Consider the following 17,123-nt stretch of genomic DNA (forward strand, 5'->3'; position numbering starts at 1 on the left):
CACATCTACTTATTGAAGTCACTGCTTGAATAAAATGAAAAAAATAAAACAAATGCCAGACTAGAAATATCACTTTTACTACAACAGTTCCAGATTTAAGATTTATACAACTATAAATAGAGTATTACTTCTTCGATACAGCCTTCTTTTTCTTCTTTTTCGTGCATTTGGCGCACTGTCTGCGAAATTTGGTCTCCGTGCCAGGACCTTTAGCTTGATCGCTTTCGCGTCTAAGAGATCCCCTACTGCCGTGAATGCTGGTCTTATTTTTGCGCACCAACAACCGTGCGGTCTTAGGATTCTCGCTTTTCTTTTTACGAGCCACCTTGGGAGCTCCGCACTTCTTCTTTTTCTTACCAAATTTGCCTGAAAAACAATAAATTACCCTTCGGTTGGCTATTTTACCAATTTTTTATTTTTATTTTTTTTTTTACCGATTGATCTCCTACTCACCACGAGCCCCGGAATCCAGGCCAACGATTACCGCCGCAGCATTGGACGTGGACTGCTTAGGCTTGTCACTTGACGATGAGGCTGCCACATTGACACGTGTGTAGCAATCGTAAAGAATATCTCCGCAGTACTCGCCATCGCAATATTCCTCGCCGCAATCGCCGCAGATTTTCACGCTGGTCTCGATGATACCCGCTCGATTCTTTACGCGCTTGATAAAATCGGGAGAGCCGCTACGACGCTCCTCAGCTCGTGTTTTCAACTGAAGTTTTCCCAATTCAACCTAAGAATACATGGACCATCAGAGAGTGGCACTGTATATTTTTGAATAATCTCGTGTCTTACCAATCGCGAAAACATTTCCTCGTCCTGGCGAAGTTTCGGCCGGATGGGAGTGAGCATTCTCCAGTCGATCGGAACCTGCTGCAGCTCTTGGAGGTTCAGTTCCCTCATTTCGGGAGGTATGGGGTTGCCGTAGCTCCATTTTTTCGACAAGGCTTTTATCTCCTTTTTCGTAGTTTTGAAGGAAAAGCTCTTGTCATGGACCTTTACCTCGTCCCGTCTTGGCTTTAAAGGCAATACGAGAAATATCAAACGGAGGTTCATTGGTATTTGCAAATGTAAAATAAATACCTTGTCTGGCCTGATTTTGAAGTCTGGAACGCACTCCATGAGGCGACGAAACTCCTCTTCCGAGTTGCACGTGGCCTTGTTTTGAAAAAAATTTCTCAATGAAACATTGAAAAAAAAAATTGTGCTTGTACATGCAGACATATATGCACCTTGCTCAGATCGGGAATGAGGTTTGCGTCCTTTTTATCATCCTTTAGTAAATCCTCAAGCTGGAAATTGGCCATCGTTCCCGTTTATATACCGATCTCTCTGCAATGAATAAAACAACAACAAAATCGCGGACAATGAGCTACATCATTTTTTCGATTTTGCGGCCGATCTCTGACGTCTCGTCTTTCGTTACAAAATGGGGTCACAAGTTTTTTACGCTGCTCATAACAGTATTATCACTATTATTACGGGTGTATCTTTTTATGTACATGTTGTGGGCTTTAGCAGTGAAGTATTCGCGTGGGCGCGTCGATTAATTTTGATTTAAAAAAAAAAAAAAAAAAAAAAAAAAAAAAAAAAAAAAAAAAAAAAAAAAAAAAAAAAAAAAAAAAAAAAAGAAAGAAATTGTAATATTAAACTATGGTTACGACCGAACGCGTTGTCATTACTTATTTCCGTAATTTTAGTATAAATCGTTTAACGGCGTGATTGGACACTCCTGAAGATCCCACTCTTTCTTTTTCATGATGAGACTCTGCAGTAAAAATAAAAGGATATGAGTGGAGGATACTTTTTGCCATGTGGTATTTCGTGAAGGGTCGTAAACCTACGTTTCTGAGGGAGTTCAAATGAGTCAAAATGTTCTCCCCGTGCCAAACATTGTTGTTCCTGCGTAAAAGCTCGTCGGGCCTTTCGATGCTGATGCGACCATTTTTATCCGTGTGCAGTGGAACAAGTGAATTCAAACTGTCCATTGATGCGTCTGCGTCGTAGTTGTCGGGTTTCGATACGCGCCTGATCGAGTTCCGAGACTTTGCCTTTGTAATCCCGTATTTGCGCCGACCCGGTGAAGGCGATCTGCGAAAGTCGCTGAAATAAAAAAAAGAAAATTTTTCAAACATTTTTTTCAAACTGTTCGTCGCGTTGTACCCCACCTCGATCCCTCATCGCTGGTATCCAGTTGTCTTCTCCTGAGCCTCATGCGTCTCTGATAATGCGGGTCCTTCTCGCTCTGAGTCCGATAGCGAGTACCTGGACTAAACAGTTTTCTCATCACGTATATCCTTGATTCGGCACGGTTCACGCGACGCGAGTTTCGTCAACGAGCCGATACTATACCGATTTGCGTTCCAGCGAGGCCGCGATTCCAAGCTCTGTCGGGTCTGTTGCTGCTTCCCGCGTCCCAGTGGCTTCGACGTTTGCTCCATGTCCGTGTTTGTTGATCTAAATACAAATATAATCGTGAAATCGAGAAATCGGCAAGTCATTCACCCACTTTCTTTACTTTTCGACATCCTGGTGGCTTTGGTTGATGGCCTCCTTGCGCTCCTTGGTCTCCTTCGTTTTGGTCGACTCGTGCAACTTTTCCGCGGAATCCTTCAAAAAGTCATCTACATTTTACAAATCGTAGTTTATCTGACGAATCCTCGCTCGAAACAGAAGCAAAGACGCCAAGATAAATATATACGAGAAAGTCATTAAAACGTAGCTGTACCGTAAGTTCACCCTCGCAGTCAGTCTGAGTACCGCAGTCTACTCCTGCGGGCAGTCGATACTTGCTTGGGGTGAGCAGTCGGTTTGCATTCATCTTGGGCGATGCCGTCCTCAACACGATTGGACTGCCGAAACCACCGGCTAAAAGTGCGTTCAGACTAGACGCCAAGTCGCTCCTTTGGCCGTTGCTACTGGCACGCGGTGACGTCGGACTTACGACGAGATTCACTAGTTTTAGCGGCGACTTGGACAGCAATCCCGTATCTTCGATCCTGGCACTCAGGACTATCGCTACCTCCTGGCTGACTGGAAGTCGCACGACCTCTGCTGGATCTGATTTGTTTTCGCTGGATTTTTGGTGAGAAAGAAAAAAGTAAAAGTTTAATTCGAAACTCTACAAAAGGAGCTTTAAAACGTTAATTCTAATGACATAGTTTAAGACGAACGAGTTTAGCAAATGAGACATTGATTTCTTGTTCTATATGAATTTTAAAAAAAAACTGGGTTTCTAGTACAGAATATTTGCAGGATTTAATGGTCCCTTTTTTTTAAATTAAAATTTAAAAAACTTTAATGGTGGCATGAAATTTTCTTCTATCGCGTGTTGGATTAGGTGTGTAGTCACAAACTTTAATTACATAGGAGAACAGTCGGTTGACATGCAAATAAATGTACTATGTGGATGAAAGTTCTTTTGACCTATGATTAGTTTTTAGGAACAGTCACAAAAGCTCATTAACTTCCTGACACAAATCGCAAGACATAGTAGTGATGAGATTGTTTAAAATTAATCAAAGTGAATTGTCTAAAATTATCTTGTACTATTACGATGTTATTTTTATAGTATGTAATACTTTATTTGTAAAACTGGAATACACCTCGTATAAAGTATCCTTTTTTTATTCGTACCATGTTTATGTGAGTGAATTTTCAAAACACATATAAAAGAGCACTGGATAAAATTTAATGTGCCTTCCTCTCCAATTTTTCGCAAATAGTTCCATTAAGCTAAAAAATTTATTTTCTGTACATTAAAATCACGACTCACTATTATTTTTTAAATACAATTTTCGCAGAATATAGATTGAACTTTAATATTTGTACCTTTGTATTAGTTAATTACGGTAGATACATTATCCACTGTATTATTAAAATATAGTCGCAATCAATAAATAATTTTTTTTACTTATTGTAGAAGAGCACACAATGTCTACTTAATATTTGTCATGCGCTTGCATCTCTGCCATGCAAAACCCGTAAAATCTATTAAGTAGAAAAAAAAAGTAGTCATTTATTACCGAGTGTCCATGGATTCATGTCGGTTGGACGCCTGTTTGGTCTCCTTATCGACAGCAACGGCGTTTCTATTGTCATCCGACTTGACGATCTCGGAAGCGTGTTGCTGCTCGTCAGACGTGCGATGCCGGCGCTGCTGCCGGTCTTCCTTCGACTGGCGCTCGGCTGCCTCCAACATATCCTGCATCGCTTTGTTCTTCTTTTGCTTGGCTGCTTCCCTCTCGCGCTGCCGTCGCTGTTCCTCCTCAAGCCTATAAAAGCACTCACCTTGAAACTATCAGACCACTTCCTGGTTTACTTACAATAGACAAACAAAAAGAGATCGAACCTTTGCTTCTCGATGTCCATCTCCCTTTTGATCCTCTCCTCCTCGGCTCGTTCTTCCCTAGCTTTCCTCTCCCTCTCCTCGATCCTCTTTTCCTCTCGTTCCGCGAGTTGCTGCTTTATCGCGCTTTGAAGCTCCAGAGCCTTCTGCCGCCTGAGCTCGCGCTCTTGCAGGATGTCGGCGTCGATCGGCACATTCTGGCCTCGCAAGTACCGCTTGTTAGTGTCCGAGCTGAGGGATCCGGTGGTCGAGCTTTCCGGGCTGCTGGCGCTGTCGTGATTTATCACTAAAACCTACGAGTGAACATGAACTTTTCGAGCAAACGAATGGAAAATGTGCCTCATAGTATAGTTTAAAATATCATTTTCTAAACCTATAACGGGTAAAGTGCAAACGATTGTTCAGAGGACAACGATATGTACACCTTTTTTGACAACAACTCCCATTTTTGCTGTTGCCGTTATGAAAAACAGTCAACGATTTATTTGTTGATCAACCACTTACGCATAGTAACGGGGGAAGCATCGTAATAACACAGCTTCCGAACCATCGTGACACTGCATAGGAATACGATTACGTAAGATATAATAATTAATACCTTAAAGGCACGAGCTGATTGTGTTAAAGCTGTGACTCCGACACTATACTTAACCGCGATCGCCTACACATATAGGTATATCAACATACTACATATATGTAAATTAGAAACGCTTGCACGTGACTCGCAATTTTTCAACCAGTAATTCTAGTTTGGAGGTTCAAAGTTACTATATGATGATTAAGAGTAGTTGAGCAAGATTTTCACTACCTCTGCCCTGGTATATCGCGTAATTATTAAAACCATAAGAAATATAAGAAATAAAGATAAAAGAATTATGACAAAATTGAGCAGCAATGTAAAAAAGCTCTGTTTCAACAGTGACTTAACTTGCGCCGCTAAATAAAGGAATGTATTTACAGAGTATCAAAGAGTGAGTCAGTGGAAGTACACTTGTATAACTAGACGAGCCGACAAAGGCGAGAGATAAAATCGGGCGTCTTACTTGCGAGCTGTGATCTAGCCGCGATAACCCTCGCTCCAACCAAGAAGGCGGCGGTGGGTCTTTTGACGTTTCCTGGCCCCAAACGCTACCCCACCGCTGCCTGTTGAACTCCCCAGCTTTCAGGCTCGCCAACTTCCGCGTCGACGGCAGCGAGTTCTCGTCCTCGTAACAATACGGATTCTGCCACGTCCTCTCTCCCATCACCGAGTCCGGGTTTCTGCAGTTTACTGCGTCAGGAATAGGGTGCAAATGTTTTTATTGCCCATCTCCAAAAAAAAAAAAAAAAAAAAAAAAAGTCACGAGATAGTACGTTTGGGGTGGAAAAGCTCTTACCATGACAAGGCAGCAAAGTAACAGCCTGTTGTTTGTGCTGCTGGTGGTGCCGTTGTATCGCGTTCGCGTCGAGGTTGTCGCTCGCGTAGCCGCTGGTCTCGCCCTCGGGCAGGTCCAAGTCGGTGGCGTTGTCGCTCTTGCGCCGTGACCTGGAGTTACGGGTCGTACACCTGTGCCTCGACTGCCGGCCGTGTGGCGCGTTAGCCTCTTGGGTCTGCTGACAAAGGCTCCCCGTGATAAGGGGGGGGGGTAGGTAGTCGCGTGACCCGCGCGGATTTATGCCGAGGGGGTTGTGCAAGTGCGAAGCGAAAGATACGTATCTCGGCCTTTCGGTCGGTGGCCGGCTAATCATTCATTGAAGGATAGGGGCAGGTACACGCGTGCGGTCACGTGATTCCAAGTTTTTTTTTTTTTTAGCGTTTTGAGGTGAAAATAAGTTGTTTTTTTGCTTCGTTTTGTCTTCAGATTATTTAATGAACAATAGTTGTCCCTAAGCAATATTTGAGCGTAAGAGTTTACATTTCGCCGAGGCAATAAAAACTTGGCGTTTATTGCTCCGTGCAAAAACTTTATCGATTATTCAAATCTTCTTACGTGTACGTACATGTACATATAATGCGGAATATTTAACCTGGTTTCTCGCCGCGGTGTATAGAGTCTGAGAAATCGGATACATGACAATTTAACTATTTCACAGCACGCAACGTCGATTTCGCTCCTTGGAATTGATTTTCTGCATCGGACCCGATGTTGGCCCTATAGTCCATCTCAATTTTATTACATAAATATTCTGATACCTCGATATCTCGTTTTCATTGTTTGGTATATGTATTTTTCATTTCGAAATTCCTTTGGATTACCATTCGAGAAAAGTGACAGATTTTGACTTAATTGATGTTTCTATCGTGTAAGATAACGTTGGGTGAAGTCAGAATATGTCGTGACGTGGTGCGATGCTAAGGACTTCTAGAACCAATGACTCACTTGTGGGAGCTACACATTTGGAATAAAATCGATATAACCACGAAAAAATTTTTTTTTTCAACTTATCCGTTTTACAAACAATTTATAATTAAGAACACTTTTTCCCTTATCTTTTTTAGCAAGAATTCGGGTCACTTGTGCTGCTACTTTACACTTAAGGCAACGAAGATAAAAAAAAAAAAAAATTGTAGTCGCACGAAAGAATAAGGGTAGTTGAATAAAGGGTATATTATCAGCGATCGATGTCGTTCCAGTTTACGCAGTGGCATAAGAGGGGGTCAACAAGTTCCAAAGTAACACACGCACCTAGATACCAAGTAGCAAACAGAAAACATGGTTTTTAATGTTACTAGATGACATTTGTTACAAAAAAAGCTGGCTTCATGCATCCCCAAATAAAAGTGAAGTTTTTGACGAGAGCAACATTTTAGCACAGGATTTGGCTTAGAGCAGCCAAACAAATTCCAAAAGCTCCGAGTTTACAGGGCCAGCTCTTCAAAGGGTCAACGCACCCTTCCAAGGATCGATGCGCGTCCGCGTTCGGGCAACTAAGGTGCCTTTTCTCGGAGCCCATAGCTAGGATAACGATAAAAGCCATGCAGACGTTTGAAGCGCCTCACGCTATGCGCAGCTTTTGATGTGCAACAATTTAAACTTCCTTGGCAACAGTTTTCCCCCGAAGGGAATGTTTCGCTAACTTATACCGCTGAGTGACAGCGTGAGCGTGATCGGGGGCAATTACTCCCATATTTTTTTTCGCTTGATTTCTTTTTTTTTTTTCTCTTTAACGTACTTCTTTTGTTTTAACCAACTACTGGGTTGAGGAAGAAAGTTGGGATTATATTGATGAGGAAACCTAGTTTTCTTGTTAGCGGGAGGGAATGGGGTGTTTTTCATGCGGTTTCCAGTGTCTTGATTAACATTGTAGTACGTATGTATTTTTTCCTCAAAAATAACTACTCTGTAAAATTTTTCTTTATATCTTTAAAACATTTTCTTAAGAACTTTTAGGGAATATTTTTGTTTGTTTCTGAATTATACACATTGACTTTTTTATCTGAGTAGATAATCTATCATCTTTTTCGATCAAGAACTTTTATGCAAGTGTACCAACTTGTATAAATTAAAATAAACTCATTACAATATGATAAAAAATAATTAAGATTTTTATTGTTTATTAAAATATAAACATTTATCAAACTATCATACGCGTTAACTGATTTAAATGTTAATTGTTAATAACTCAACCACAGCATACAATTAAATGGTAATTGCATTCACCTACACATACAATTTATTTTTAGTAATTGTTCATGAAACTACGTCTTTGATCGGATATGATGTGTCGAGGGCTAACGTGTATTCACAAGTGCAAAAAGTATATTTGCTCAAGAGAGTGCAGTTTACATAGCAGTGAAACCATTCCATGTCAAGAAATCGGCAATAATTATAAATCCAATTAAAATTGGAAAAGTATGCGCGACATTTATTCCAAAACTAATTCTTATAGGCACTATAATAACGGGAATACGCTATAAAAATCTCGAAGAAAAAAAAAGGACGAATAGATCGGTATCTGCTGGTAATAAGTTCTCACCTGATAGCGATACTCATCCCTGGCGTGAACAATAGGCGGCAAACTGGGGCTCCTTTGACGCGAGACGCGTTCGAGTTCTTGATAATCCTGAAGATTAATGAGGCTCGCGCTGGTGGTGAGATCGTGGCCATTGTTGTAGCCGAGGCAGGAGTTGCCGGCGTCGGATCCCAAACTACGCAAGCTTATCGTGCTCGCATATTTGGGATGTTGCTGATGGTGGCGCTTGCCATTCATCTCCGACAGCGAGGTTCTATGGCCATTCGGGTAAGTACTAAGATTCATGGGGTTTTAATTTGGCACTCACAAATACAGCCGTTGGAGGTCGAACACTATTTACCGAATCGTACTGCGGACCGCATCTTTGTTCCTACTCGGGTTGCAGTTTCCCGTGAGTCTCGACATTTCTTCTGCTCGAAAAAAATTATTACTTAATCACCCACAGCTATGTTTTTTCATACAATGGAAAATATGATTCTACGGGCAACGAGTGCCCCTTGATACGTCTACACAGTGAACGTATGCATACGGATATGCGATTTGTATATAAAAACGTGTAGGTACCTTGTGTGATGGTATTCCAAAGTCTCGGCACATGATCTGCAAATTCTAGCGCCACGAAAAACCATTTGAAAAATGAAATGAAAATTGAAAAGTCATGCCAAGACTTTACCAATTTAAACAAAGAAAATTAACATCCCGATGTATACTTAAAACTGATTTGAAATAAAAATAAAACAACCAACATACTTATCAATGATCATAAGCGTCGTAAGCGCTTAATTGCGCGAATCGATGCCACTCAAAAATTTAAAAGATCGACCACGTGCTCTACGACATACACCTTGCCCGCTAAAATATTTAAAACTTACAAACAAAACCCCCCCCCCCGTGCGTGCACTTACACATATACACTCGTGCATTGAAATCTAAAAAAAAAAACAGCACAGGGGAAAAATCAACGATATCCGTAAAGAGTAGAGCAATGATGTTGGTCCTACCTCTCTCCCTGGCCCACTGAATGCGCTTCTGCTCGACGAGCGAAGTCCTGATGGCAGCTGTTGCGGTCGCCTGCATGGCTGTATGGTCTGTTGCCGCCTCGAAGGAGCCCCACAATGGCCTAATTTAACGGGCAACGAGCCACACGAGCCGGCCATCTAACTTTTTTACCGCGCCACTTTCGGCTTTTCAACGCCCCTATACTCTTACCGATCATTACAGATATACATATATATTCCCCCTCGGGTATCCCTCATCTATTACTCATAACTACACGGGGGCTATAACGACTCGACGTACCCGTTAAGACGCGCAGAACAGCGTATAGGGATGCAACGCGTCAAACAAACCGTCTGTTTAACCGCATCGTCTTGTTACTATTAGAAATATATATCGAGAAGAAAAAAAAAAGAAAAAAAAGCTTCGCTTTCTAAAAAACACGTGGCATCGTCAAAGATCGAAAGCAAAAGTTGCTATTGAAAAGCCCAAGGGGTGGTGGTGCAGCGGAAGGGTGGCGTGAGATGGTCACTTTTACTACCTGAATCTGTATGTATATGTATGGGAGACGAGACGAGGAGATCCCTCGCTCGAGCGAAGGTCGGGGCTGCGGCCGGACGAGCTTGCGCTACCGAGGCAAATACTGTAGCAATGGTGGTATGGTTGCAGTGGTGCGATAGCGGCGAGGGTTTCAACCCGACGCGTCAATATTTACGGCGACCGGTCGACTGCCGAGACCATAAGCACGCGATCCGGTCTATACGAGTCCGCAGGGCCGTATACGACGCTTGTATAGGGCCTAAGGCGCGTGCTCGGGACGTATACTCATATTATACAGTATAACCCGCGTGTTGGCGTAGCCATGGCTACAATCGCGCCATCAACCGAACAGTCCGCGTTTAAGGTAATGCCAGCAAGCTGATGGAGAAGCAGGAACGAGCGCGAAAGGAACGACGACCTATCGATTGGGATGAGGGATAATGACCTCGACGGGAGGGGGTGGGCGGATGTGCGAGGACTTTGACGGTCAGCCTGGGATGTTTTTGTTGGTGTTCATCGGCCGCGCCGTCATTACCGCGTGCCTCGCGATGCGCTCCCGTGCGTGCCGATGGCACGTTCGATTAGACGGGTGCTTTGTACTTGACTTCGATTTTTTTTTTTTTTTTTTTTTTTTTCATACCTCGGGATTCGCATGAATCAAGTTCAATGGTTGAGGTGGACAGCGTTAGGAAAAAGTTAATGAAATATGAAGAAACTGGATGTGATGACGATAAAAACGATCGCACGATTATTGCTCTTGTGAGGAAAACCTGTTGGACGTTTAGCTCCGGATTTGCAATTTTAATTTCTTTATTTCATACGATCGGCTCTACGGTTCTTTCATTCGGAAACTTTTAATCGCAAAAACAAATTATCATGTAAAAGTGCAATGTTTTTTCTGCAACTTATAAATTAAACGTACATGGGTTAGTAGTACATACCATTGGATGTATTATATCATTACAATATTTCATAGTATATTACTACAATATATCAAACTTGATGACTGTATTGATGAGAGTTTCGATAATATGATGAAAGTTATTTTTTACACTCACGTTTTTACTAGTAACGATTTTTTTGTTTCGTTTTTTTTAAACATTATGTCGTAGGCTGACTTGCAAGTACAAAAATTCGTCAGTTAATTGCGAGGATGTGTGTTTGCTGTGAGCTAAGTTGCCACCAAGGTATTAGTGTTTAATAATGGAGTGTAATCTGTATTTAAATGAGAAGAGCACTAGTACTATTACATCTTGCAGCAAAATAACTCATTAACTTATTAGATTTTGTTTTAAAATTTTGGTAATCATTGGAAAAGTAAAATAATGTTTTATGTTTAAAAATGGTACTTGAGATAAAAGTAAATTTTAGTAGTCAATAAGCTGGTCAGAGATGATTTAGTTTTTGTCTAGTCTTTTACGAAAAAATTGTACACTGAATACAAAGTGCGCTCAAAACTATTTGATAAATGATGATGACCAAGAACGACAAGGAAAATTCATCGGATACTTTTTTTTAAAGTTGATATTTTAATTTTTTAATTACAATACTGGAATTTTCATGTTACGTCTCGAAGTATACCTTTTTATTTAAGGAGGTTCGGTACAGCTGATGTGTTCATACTCTAAAAAAAATTTATAACATTATTCATGATTTGGGACTTCCGCATAAATCTTTTTCAGTATTTTATTTCTAGTGAATTTTCGAGAAAACAATTCACGATAAAGCATTTTATTTTATACGTGCTTGTTATGAAAAAAATAGTCTCACATTGTTTGATGGGTTGTACCAGCGAATTAAACACAATGAGACTTTTAAGGATAGAGCTGGTAGATATTTTTAGGTGTAGTTAGTACAACTTGCTTCAACACAGAGCTGCACTACCCTACACCACTGCTTGAAAAAACTATTGAGAATTCCTTAAAAAACATAAATCATACAAACATTCATATCTTCCATGCATTTTACGTATTACATAAACTCAAATTAGTTCAAGTTTTACAAGCAAATTAAAAGTACAAAACCTTTGTTTTTAATATTTTATTTTATCTGTACATTTTTCATCTAAATTATTTTAATAATTATTACATAAATAATTAAATTAATTTATTGTTGACTATCATACCAGTTCTATCAAATGGTATAATTTGAAACAGTTAAAATATTTAGATATTTGAAGATAAGTTTGAAAGATATATTTTGCATTTTACAGCCTTCTTGTATTAATTGTCGTACAAAAAATAGTACAGTTTAATGTATCTACACAACTAATTGATAAAATACTGTTTGATTTTTATGGAAAACGCTTATCAATACTTTTGTTGTATGAATATATAACTATTGTTACGTAATATATAATTTTTACAAAAATAAAAATTTTAACACATAATTAACACATTATTTTAAGATATTTGGATTTGCCGAGTGAAATTTGTGCTTCCATTTTAAAAATAAAATTAAATTCGCAAATAGTTCCGTTACAACATTATTTTTTTCTTCTTTCCATTCTTACGTATACACCACCTTCTGGCGCTTGAACAAGAGCTCTTTTCGAATAAACGATTTCAGATGTTTTAGGACATGCTGAAAATTTGAAATTATGTAACACGGATATCAGAGCTATTTTAGATTGCAAGTGGCCGAAACGAGTACCTGAAATTCGAGTAATTAATAATAAATTTTCGAAAAGTTTTATTTTTTCGTCAAGTGAATCCATGTAGAAAATTTACCAATGCAAACCCGTGGACCATCCCCAAAGGGTAAATATACGTAGGGATTCCTCGCTGCAATATTATCTTTCGAAAAACGCATCGGATCGAATTTGTCTGGATCTGGAAAAAAATTAGGATCTCTTTGGAGTCCTGACACGGGAACGATGACTCCAGTTCCTTTTTCCAAGGTGACATTACTGTTTGGAATATTGTAATCTTCAATGCACACTCTATTTAAGAATGCAAGTGATGGATGTTTCCTCAAAGTTTCTGTAATTTACAATAGAATGTAAGTATTAAAAGTGGAAAATTTTTGATCAATTTTATTTAGATATTGTTTATTGATACGGAATTTTTTAATTACCGCAAAACACCATGTGTAGGTACTCGAATTCGTTCATCACGCGTTCATACGTTATGCCACCTGGTTTACTGCACACTTCATCGATTTCCTCGTGAACCTTCTCTTGAATGTCTGGATTCATGGCTAATTCGTATAGGCAATAGGTAATTGTGCTTGAGGTTGTTTCGTACCCAGCGACGAAAAATACAAACGCCTGAGCTTGAGCTTGCACCAAACTTAACTTTTCATTGTTGGAATCTATAAATATTTACCGTTATCCATACATTTCTTCACTTGTGTATAATATTAATAATGGTATTTTAATTAAAAAAAATTTTTTAATTTAATTTTTAACCATGCCATTCTTTGCAGTATTGTCGAAAAAATTTTTTTGAAATTCAAAAGAACAATAAATATATACGTATGCGATATATAAATTATATTATTGTTATTGTATATATTTCATGATTCCTTTTTTTGGCAAGACATGATTGGTTCATAAAATTTACCATTATTGCTGAAATGTCATGTTCAATCAAATTAACTAGATTTCAATTAAATCTGTTTAAACAAACATATTACCTTTGCTGGAACCATTTTGTGTTGATTTGTCATCTTCCTCTAATATGCCTTTGTCCATTAATTGCATCAATAAGTTAACAAAATCTTTTCTAACGACATTACTTTGTCGTCTTTGATTAACCATATCCTCAAATAATTTTGAAAAAAATCTTATAACCTCGTACGGGGTAAACGGTATTCGCAATACATCTAATACTATCGGAACGAAAGCAAGGGCATTTTTCAACGGCGATTGATCAAATACCATGAGCAAATGACGTTTGAACTCGTTTTCTGGATTATCAAGGCTCTTGCAGTTAAATCCAAAAGCAGTGGACGAAATGGTATCGGCTGTATACCTGCAATAAAAATTATTTTATTGAATAACTGGTACCTATACAAAATAATTCAAAGTCTAAGACTTTACCCATTTACCTTCCAATCATACTTTTCAATTCAACCACATCATCTTTATCAATTGTTTTGTCGCAGACTTTTACCAAATCGTCGCCGATTTCTTTGAGCAATGGAAACATTTGCTTCAATTTTCCTGACGTGAATATTGGCGATAACTTGGCTCGCAGTCTTCTCCATTTTTCGCCGGGCAAAAAAAACAAGTGACCCGATAGTGGATCGATTTTTTCATTAAAGTATAAACCGCGATCGCGAAATTTATTGAAGTCCTTTATTAATATCTGTCGAATCAACTCAGGATCATTAATCACCAGCATGGGTTTGTAAAAAATGTATACACCGTGAAAGGGAAGCTTTTTGAATTTTTCGTAACTTTCTTTTAACAAATTACCTACAAATATCACATACTGTATTAATGGAGATATTGGTTGAATTTATGAATGATATTAATCGTATTGTAATAAAATTATGGAAAAAATTAATTAAATTGAAGAAACGAAGCGATTGGTTATTTACCTACAGACAATTTCCCAGTGACCACCGGTACAGTATTACCGAAGGGTATTGATGGCGCATCGTGAGGTATTCCTTTTTTGTTCCAATAATTATAAACTACGAACTTTAAGTATGCGTAAAATCCTAGAATAATCACGGTAATCCAAAATAGCTTCGTATGAAACATTTGCTCCATTGCTTGCAGCATATTGGTGCTCTTGCTGTTAATGAAAATTTGAGACACTGAACTTTGACGAGAACGTTCAACTGAGCGAGACTTTTATAGAATGAGGAATCGGAAAAGCCTTGACTTTGAATCGGCTTATCCCACTCAGAGTCTCTAGCCTGCTAATGATATCACCGAGTACGACATTAAGTGACGTGATTTGCACAAACGTTGCAAAAAAAGAAAACGTGAGGAGCTTTGGTTTTTATGGACAAGAAATGATTAACTATTGAATACTTACTTTTTTTTAATTGCACACTTACTTTATAAAAATTTCAATATTTAAATATAACGAGTTTTTCTTTTTACACTGCATTTTTTTTTAATTATAAAAATGATTGTTAAATAATGACCAATTGTTTTACAACTGTGCAATGTTTTACGTTAATCCAAAAATAATTTAATAATTAATTGTAATAAAACGAATACTTGTACTTAATTTTCATTATCAGGTTTTATTGGTTGAACTTTACCGTCGACTGACATCCAAGTACAAGAATTCATCAGTAACTTGTAGAAATGTACGATTACTGTAAGGTAAAGGTATCAGTGTCTTGTCGCAGAGTCTAAATGTGTACTTGGACAGAAGAGTGACAAGAGCTACTTTTCCTTGCATCAAAGCGACACGTTTACCTATGGAATTTTGTTGGAAAAGTTTATAATAATTAGAAACAAAATAACAAGTGCATACAGGATGATTTGAGTGTGATGAAAAACTTTAAAAATTACCTATACAAATTCTTGGTCCTTCACCAAATGGTAAAAAAAAGTACGAGTTTCGCTTAGCACAATTCTCTTTTGTGAAACGTTGTGGGTCAAAATTCTTTGGGTCTGGATAAATTTTTGGATCGTTTTGAATTCCAGACACGGAAATCGCTAGTCTCATTCCTTTGGGTATGCAAATATTTGTTTCAGGAATAATGTAATCTTTAGTGCAAAGACGGTTTATAAAAGGCACTGCTGGATGTTTCCGCAAAACCTCTGCAATATTACAATCACTGATGTGTTTTATTTATATTAATATGTAGTTTAACACGCAAATAACATAAAATAATCAAACGAAATTTTAATTTTTTACATACTCAAAACAGTGTACAATTTTTTTAGCTAATATTATGAGATTTTGAATGAAAATACCAGAAAACACCATGTCGAGGTACTTCATGCTCATTACGTTATCATAATTGAAGCCTCCCGGGGTCACAGCAATCAGATCTATCTCCTCTTGTAATTTTTCTTGGATTTCCGGATGCTTAGCTAATTCATGCAGACAAAATATCAATGAAGTTGACGTAGTTTCAAATCCAGCGATGAAAAAAACAAAAACTTGTGCTGCTGCTTCTAACATGTTCAGTTTGCTTCTGCTTATATCTAATTAACATGTATGGATTTAATGTTTAAGCCCAAAATAACGTTTTATCGAGATTCAATTTATTTTACCATGAGTTTCATCGATGTTTAGTTTGTTATTTAATTTTGAATAATCTGTGAGATCCATCAATAGATTAATAAAATCGTTTCTGTCAACTTTTTCTTCCAGGCGGTGATTCACGACGTCTTCGAAAGTTTTGATAAAGAATTTATTCACACTCTTTTTGAATACCGGTACGTGAAAAAAATCCAAAATATTCGATCCAAATATGCTCAGTACGGCGGTATACTTTCCCATGTCTGTTCCTAATTTACCGTAATTACGGAATTCATTCTTGGGATTTTTTAAACTGTTACAATTAAATCCGAATGCAACGGTAGATATAGAATCAGTTATGAATCTATTAAATTTGATTAGATTTTATCATTTGGGACCACATATTGAACTCCACATAAAAATATTTGTATTATAAAAATTTGTGTTTATACCTTTCGATGAGATCTTTAACATCCATGACATTATCGCGTTTTAAAGATTCATCGCAAATTTTAATAAGTTCGTCTGATACTTCTATCAATAGTGGATACAATTGTTTTAACTTTCCAGATGTAAAAATGGGCGTCAATTTCGTTCTTAAATGTTTCCATCTCTCACCAGGTAGTCTAAATAAGTTAAATGACATCGGATCAACTTTTAAATTCGAATGTATTCCTCGATCGGCAAAGTATTGAAAATCTTTGACTAAAATTGATTTAATGAGGTCCGGATCGTTGATTACCAATATTGGATTATGAAATATGTACATGCCGAAAAATTTTAAATCTTTAAATCTATCATAATGTTGTTTTACTAAATCACCTGCAATTTGTATTAATTTTTTTTTTTAACTTTCTAAAAAATTATGTTACGTGTAAAAAGTTTACTAATTTAAGTATGTATTTAAATGTGCTTGCTAGAGTTACGTTGTAGTAATACATACCTATGGTTATTCTATCCAATAAGAAATCCAAATTTATATTTCCAAGTCCAATAGTTGCAGTCACATGGTGTATTTTTAATATACTCCAATAATTGAATACGATGAGTTTTAAATACAGATAAAAACAAACAATTAAGATTGTCATTAAAAATAATTTTGTGTACGTAAAATTTAAAACTTC

At 37.9% G+C, this 17,123-nt stretch overlaps 4 protein-coding genes across 5 annotated transcripts; all 4 read right to left on the reverse strand.

Annotated features, from left to right (window-relative positions):
* Positions 1 to 124: 124 nt before the first annotated feature.
* LOC106636621 (uncharacterized) lies at positions 125 to 1,566 on the reverse strand. Its single transcript, XM_014349043.2, has 5 exons — positions 1,236 to 1,566; positions 1,087 to 1,161; positions 799 to 1,020; positions 457 to 736; positions 125 to 366 (listed from the first exon to the last, which is right to left on the reverse strand). Exons 1-5 carry the CDS (start codon positions 1,308 to 1,310, stop codon positions 125 to 127), a joined length of 894 nt encoding a protein of 297 aa, XP_014204529.2. The 5' UTR covers positions 1,311 to 1,566.
* A 133-nt stretch (positions 1,567 to 1,699) lies between these two features.
* On the reverse strand, positions 1,700 to 9,382 carry LOC106636631 (uncharacterized). Its single transcript, XM_089588864.1, has 13 exons — positions 9,307 to 9,382; positions 8,646 to 8,715; positions 8,309 to 8,579; positions 5,775 to 5,908; positions 5,395 to 5,641; positions 4,355 to 4,644; positions 4,029 to 4,277; positions 2,743 to 3,077; positions 2,522 to 2,627; positions 2,356 to 2,460; positions 2,172 to 2,273; positions 1,848 to 2,106; positions 1,700 to 1,771 (listed from the first exon to the last, which is right to left on the reverse strand). The coding sequence occupies exons 1-13, from the start codon at positions 9,380 to 9,382 to the stop codon at positions 1,700 to 1,702; spliced, it is 2,316 nt and encodes a 771-aa protein (XP_089444990.1).
* A 2,459-nt stretch (positions 9,383 to 11,841) lies between these two features.
* LOC106636638 (putative cytochrome P450 6a14) lies at positions 11,842 to 14,657 on the reverse strand. 2 transcript variants are annotated; one of them, XM_089589196.1, is made up of 6 exons: positions 14,387 to 14,657; positions 13,892 to 14,261; positions 13,466 to 13,815; positions 12,917 to 13,147; positions 12,571 to 12,822; positions 11,842 to 12,493 (listed from the first exon to the last, which is right to left on the reverse strand). In XM_089589196.1, exons 1-6 carry the CDS (start codon positions 14,571 to 14,573, stop codon positions 12,327 to 12,329), a joined length of 1,557 nt encoding a protein of 518 aa, XP_089445322.1. In that variant the 5' UTR covers positions 14,574 to 14,657; the 3' UTR covers positions 11,842 to 12,326. The 2 variants fall into 2 exon arrangements, with proteins under 2 accessions (XP_089445322.1, XP_023246794.2); XM_023391026.2 differs by having other exon boundaries at positions 11,843 to 12,493; positions 12,917 to 13,153; positions 13,478 to 13,815.
* Positions 14,658 to 15,060: 403 nt separating this feature from the next.
* On the reverse strand, positions 15,061 to 17,087 carry LOC111643361 (putative cytochrome P450 6a14). The gene is made up of 6 exons (XM_023391029.2): positions 16,943 to 17,087; positions 16,452 to 16,821; positions 16,032 to 16,363; positions 15,729 to 15,962; positions 15,321 to 15,572; positions 15,061 to 15,224 (listed from the first exon to the last, which is right to left on the reverse strand). The coding sequence occupies exons 1-6, from the start codon at positions 17,085 to 17,087 to the stop codon at positions 15,061 to 15,063; spliced, it is 1,497 nt and encodes a 498-aa protein (XP_023246797.2).
* Positions 17,088 to 17,123: the final 36 nt, after the last annotated feature.

Source organism: Copidosoma floridanum, unplaced genomic scaffold (assembly GCF_036245765.1).
Source record: "Copidosoma floridanum isolate Cflo_tuat_1 unplaced genomic scaffold, Cflo_Japanese_pri ptg000007l, whole genome shotgun sequence".
Taxonomy (NCBI): domain Eukaryota; kingdom Metazoa; phylum Arthropoda; class Insecta; order Hymenoptera; family Encyrtidae; genus Copidosoma; species Copidosoma floridanum.